Below are 4,919 nucleotides of genomic sequence, written 5' to 3' on the forward strand. Positions count from 1 at the left end.
CACTGTCAGTGGCAGGGGGCTTCTTCCTGCTTTCCCTTTTGCCTCCCTGCATTTTGCCTACATATGCAAATTAACCGCCATCTTGTTGGCAGTTAACTGCCAATCTTAGTTGGCAGTTAATTTGCATATAGCCCTGATTAGCCAATGAAAAGGGTAGTGTCATACGCCAATTACCATTTTTCTCTTTTATTAGTGTAGATGTACCATAAAAGATAAAAATCACATTTTGGTTTCTGCATGTTATGTATGAAGGCAATGTTTTCATTTTAGACAATTGAATTTTTCCTGCAGGAAGCAAGAAGTGACAAGAGTCTGGATTTGTCACCTACACCTACATCACAGAGCTCAGCTCAAAATACGGTCTCTCAGCCAACTTCTGGAGACCCTGAGGTAGACAAAAAAATCAAGAACCTAAAGAAGGTGAGAATTCAGTGCAAGTCAGATGTGTTCTGGAGCAGTACAACCAGAAATGTGTGAGGATTCTATAAAGAAAATAATAATTAGACACCTAAATAGGCATCTAAGAAGTTTATAGCAGTTCTCGTTGCTTTCTCACTATGAAATGCTGTCATAGGAATGGCGCTGATTTAAGTTCTATTCACAATCATCTAATGCCTATTTTCATTATTGATTTTGAAGTAATAAATGTACATTTGTACAGAAATATGCTGAATACTTATACTTAGTATTTTATTAGACACATATAAGACAGGTAGGAACAGACCTTTGTCCCAGTTTTAAAGATGAGCAAACAGAGACAGAAATAAGTTGATTAGTTTGTCAAATTGCAACCAGGTAAAATGGAGGTAAAATCAGGTCCCTAGCCCTGACTGGTTTGGCTCAATGGGTAGAGCGTCGGCCTGCGGACTGAAGGGTTCCGGGTTCATTTCCGGTCAAGGGCATATACCTGGGTTGCAGGCACATCCCTAGTGGGGGGTGTGCGGGAGGTAGCTGATCGATGTTTATAAATCTTTCACTTCCTCTCTGTAAAAAATCAATGAAATATATTTTTAAAAAAAATCAGGTCTCTAGAGCCCTTCTCAGGTTGCACTATTAAGTTTCTCTTAAAGCCAAAGATGTCATCCTGGTACAATGAAATGCTAGAATAAATAATGAAGTTGGTGATATATTTACATACATATATGTGTACATATATACACACGTGCACACACACATACATATATAACATTAATTAAAAACTTAGAAAATATTTCACCAAATCTATATTCTTTTTTCCCAGAGTTGGAGCACATTTTATTTATTTAGTTAGTTAGTTAGTTAGTTAGTTTTTCAATTAAAGTTGACAGTCAATATTATATTAGTTTCCGGTGTACAGCATAGTGGTCAGACATTTATACAGCTTATGAAGTGATTCCCCATGTCCCCAATAAGACTGGTACCCACCTGCCACCATGCATCCTTATTACAATATTATTGACTATATTCCCTATGCTGTACTTTACATCCCCCCGCTACCCCCCCATATTGTTAATATATCTAATTTTGCATTTAATTTAAAAAAATAGTTTACCTTAGCATTTTAACAGACTATTCTTAATACAAATGTAAGATAATTGATTCTCCTTATTCAGGGTTCACATTCATATAATTAAGTTGTTAATAAGGACATTTGCATTCTAAAATGACTTACTCTTCCTTCCTCTTGATATTTGTAGAAACTGAAAGCAATCGAACAACTGAAAGAACAAGCAGCAACTGGAAAACAGCTAGAAAAAAATCAGGTATATTCTGCATTTTTAATTTGAGGTCATAGTCATGACTACTCTTCCCCTTTTTATTATAAGCAATTGTTTCATTGGGTAAAAGAACACATAGGTTTTAAAAACGTCTCTTAGAAAATATATGCCATATATTTTTTAATGTTCTTACTCTTAAACATGGATAGAGGGAGACATGATGTAGATAAGTGACTGAGAACGTCACTATTTCTAAGAGGTGTATTAATGCTATTGCTGCTGAAAATAAGAGCATTTATTATGTTAGCCAAATCGAAAATTCTCTTTTTTACTGTGTCTCAGGTTGCACCGCTCTTTTTTTTTTTTTTTTTTTTTTTTTGCCCTTCCCTCTTCCTTTCCTCATCTCTTTTACCCCCAGGTGTAGACTGGAAAGTTTACTGGACCTGAAGGAATGCAGTAAGACAGCTTCTGGCCTAGCTGGTGTGGCTCAGTAGTTGAGCATGGATCTGTAAACCAGGAGGTCATGGTTCAATTCCTGGTCAGGGCACATGCCAGGATTGCGGGTTCAATCCCCAGTGGGGGGGGCATGCACGAGGCAGCTAATCAATAATTCTTTCTTATCATTAATGTTTCTCTCTCTCTCTCTCTCCCTCTCTCTTCCTCTCTGAAATAAATAAAAATACACTGAAAAAAAAAAAAGACCTAAAGACAGCTTCTTTCCTTTGCCCCCTTGATTCATGCCAGATAACAAATTAGAACGTGTTTCCAATTTGCACTTTTATTTTATTTTTGTTTTTTAATTGATTTTCAGAGAGGAAGTAAGAGGGAGATAGAAACGTCAGTGATGAGAGAGAATCATTGATTGGCTGCCTCCTACATGTCCTCTACTGCCCTGACTGGAATCAAACTGTGACCTCCTGGTTCATAGGTCAACACTTCACCACTGAACCACACCAGCTGGGCATCCAATCTGTACTTTTAAATCTATTTACCAGTGGATCTGATAAATTGTCAGCTATATTCTCTGTAAATATTTTCTTCTTTGCTATTTGGCTGTAGAGCCAGTAATTATTTTATTTCCTTTTTTAAATTTCCTTTTTAATAACTTTATTGTTTTAAACTTTTCTAGTTGGAGAAAATTCAAAAAGAGAAAGCCCTTCTCCAGGAGCTAGAAGATTTGGAATTGGGTATTTAAAGAGTCACAGAAAGCAAGTTATTACCAGAAATCAGTGGGAACTCATCTTCTGCTAAGTTCATTGGTGTATACGGAACGTTCATGTGCCCACATTTAACATTCATCTCTAATTTTAACCATTTTCCAAAGTTCTGCGTATGCGTGAAATTATTTAATAATGCCTATTAAAATTTATTTTTGTGTCCTGCATCTTAGATCATGTTAACATATGAAATAAAGAAAAAGACACATGACATATTGAAGTTTGACATATTGAAAGACAAATGTCATTGTTTTTTAGGAGGAGACAGTATTTACCATATAAATGAATAAAGGCATTTTAAATTTAATCAATTTTGGCTTTGTTATACGTTTTTCACTCAAGAAATCCTTTATTAATTCAGAAGGCAAGTTTAGGAAAATTGCCTTTGAATGTATAATGTGGCTTTTTTGATCCTAAAATATTACTGTATTAAAACTTTAAATAAATCTTTAAAAACCAGGTTGTAGTAAATGAGTTAAAGTATTAATATTATTTGTATTATCTGAAGTAAAGTTTTTCTTAGTTCTAAAGTAAATATAGACTTTAAAAATAGAGTAAAATATTTTGTTCTGGTATTTCAAATAATAAACCTAGAGATGTGAGGATGAGGTAAATGTGTTCCAAACATGGACAATGATTGTTTTGGTTGTATTTTCATATGATGACAAAATGATATAATGATAATGCCAGACATTTGATTATCAAAACCAATTCATATTACAATTAATTATTTTCATCAGGTTTACATTTGAAATTATTTTTATTTCATTTGCATTGATATAGGTTTTCATTTTCCACGGCTAATATTTAATCTGGTATGTAAAGGAAAAGAATCCAGAAACACCTTGAGAGACAAGCAAAACAGATGACTGAGTTTGCTGATGCCCCAAAGTTTCTATCAAGCTTTGGTCAAGATCTAATGCATTAAATTTGAGTGGCATTTTAATTTTTTTCTTTGTGGAGTGTATGTGTGCATATATGTACATATAATTGCTTTCAACATTTATTTCTGATATTAGAAATTGACACATTACTTTTATAATATATTACTTTAAAAATATTTTTCTAATAAAATGTTAAATAATGCATTCTGAAACAGTGTAATGTTTTTTTGGCTTAGAAGCCTAACAGTTGTTTGGTTAATTCCCATTTATAGCACAGTTTATAATAAACTTATTAATCATTTATAAAATGATTTATCTCAGAGGTAGTATCATAGAAACTTTGTTATTTTCACCAAAATTCTTAGACTCATTTTTTAAAAGAATTTTCTTTATTTCTGTAATGATTTAAGCCATTTAATTATTGGTAAAAAATTACTGAGCACACATCAATATAAAAATCACTGAGGTGTTCTTTGACTACCCATTTTGTTTGGTTTTTCTTTTAAATACATTATCCTCAGGGAGTAAAAGTTAGGTGGTAGAAATAAAAAAGAGTGGCGATGAAAGTTTGCTTGAAATGAGATTTAAAATACAGTAGTCCCCTTTTATCCAAGTGGGATACATTCTTAGACCCCCAGTGGATGCCTGAAACTGCAGATAGTACTGAACCCTGCATATACATTTTTTCCTACGTATACATACCTGTGATAAAATTTAATTTATAAACTATGCAGAGTAAGATTAACAATAATAATAAAATAGAACAACTATAACAATCTACACTAATAAAAGAGAAAAATGGTAATTGGCGTACGACGCTACCCTTTTCATTGGCTAATCAGGGCTATATGCAAATTAACTGCCAACTAAGATGGGCAGTTAACTGCCAACAAGATGGCGGTTAATTTGCATATGTAGGCACAATGCAGGGAAGGGAAAGGGAAAGCAGGAAGAAGCCCCCTGCCACAGACAGTGATCAGAAACCCAGGGGGGACCTAAGAGCTGGGGGCAAGGGCAAAGGCCGCCTTTGCCCTTCCCCCCAGCCATGATCGGAGAATCAGGCGCCTTTTCTGCCCTAGCCAGTGATAGCAGGAAGTAGGGGTGGAGCCCGCGATGGGAGG

The 4,919-nt window shown here is 34.6% G+C and overlaps 1 protein-coding gene across 5 annotated transcripts in view; it reads left to right on the plus strand.

Annotated features, from left to right (window-relative positions):
- Positions 1-3,225, plus strand: part of EIF2A (eukaryotic translation initiation factor 2A) — a 62,494-nt gene extending 59,269 nt beyond the window's left edge. For all 5 annotated transcript variants that reach the window (XM_006776623.2, XM_015572394.1, XM_006776625.2 and 2 more), the window contains 3 exons: positions 292-420; positions 1,677-1,742; positions 2,827-3,225. In XM_006776623.2, coding sequence (XP_006776686.1) covers positions 292-420; positions 1,677-1,742; positions 2,827-2,892 — 261 coding nt within the window. In that variant the 3' untranslated portion in view covers positions 2,893-3,225. The remainder of the gene's footprint in view (positions 1-291; positions 421-1,676; positions 1,743-2,826) is intronic.
- The last annotated feature ends 1,694 nt before the right edge of the window (positions 3,226-4,919 follow it).

This window comes from Myotis davidii, unplaced genomic scaffold, assembly GCF_000327345.1.
Source record: "Myotis davidii unplaced genomic scaffold, ASM32734v1 scaffold2149, whole genome shotgun sequence".
Lineage (NCBI taxonomy): Eukaryota > Metazoa > Chordata > Mammalia > Chiroptera > Vespertilionidae > Myotis > Myotis davidii.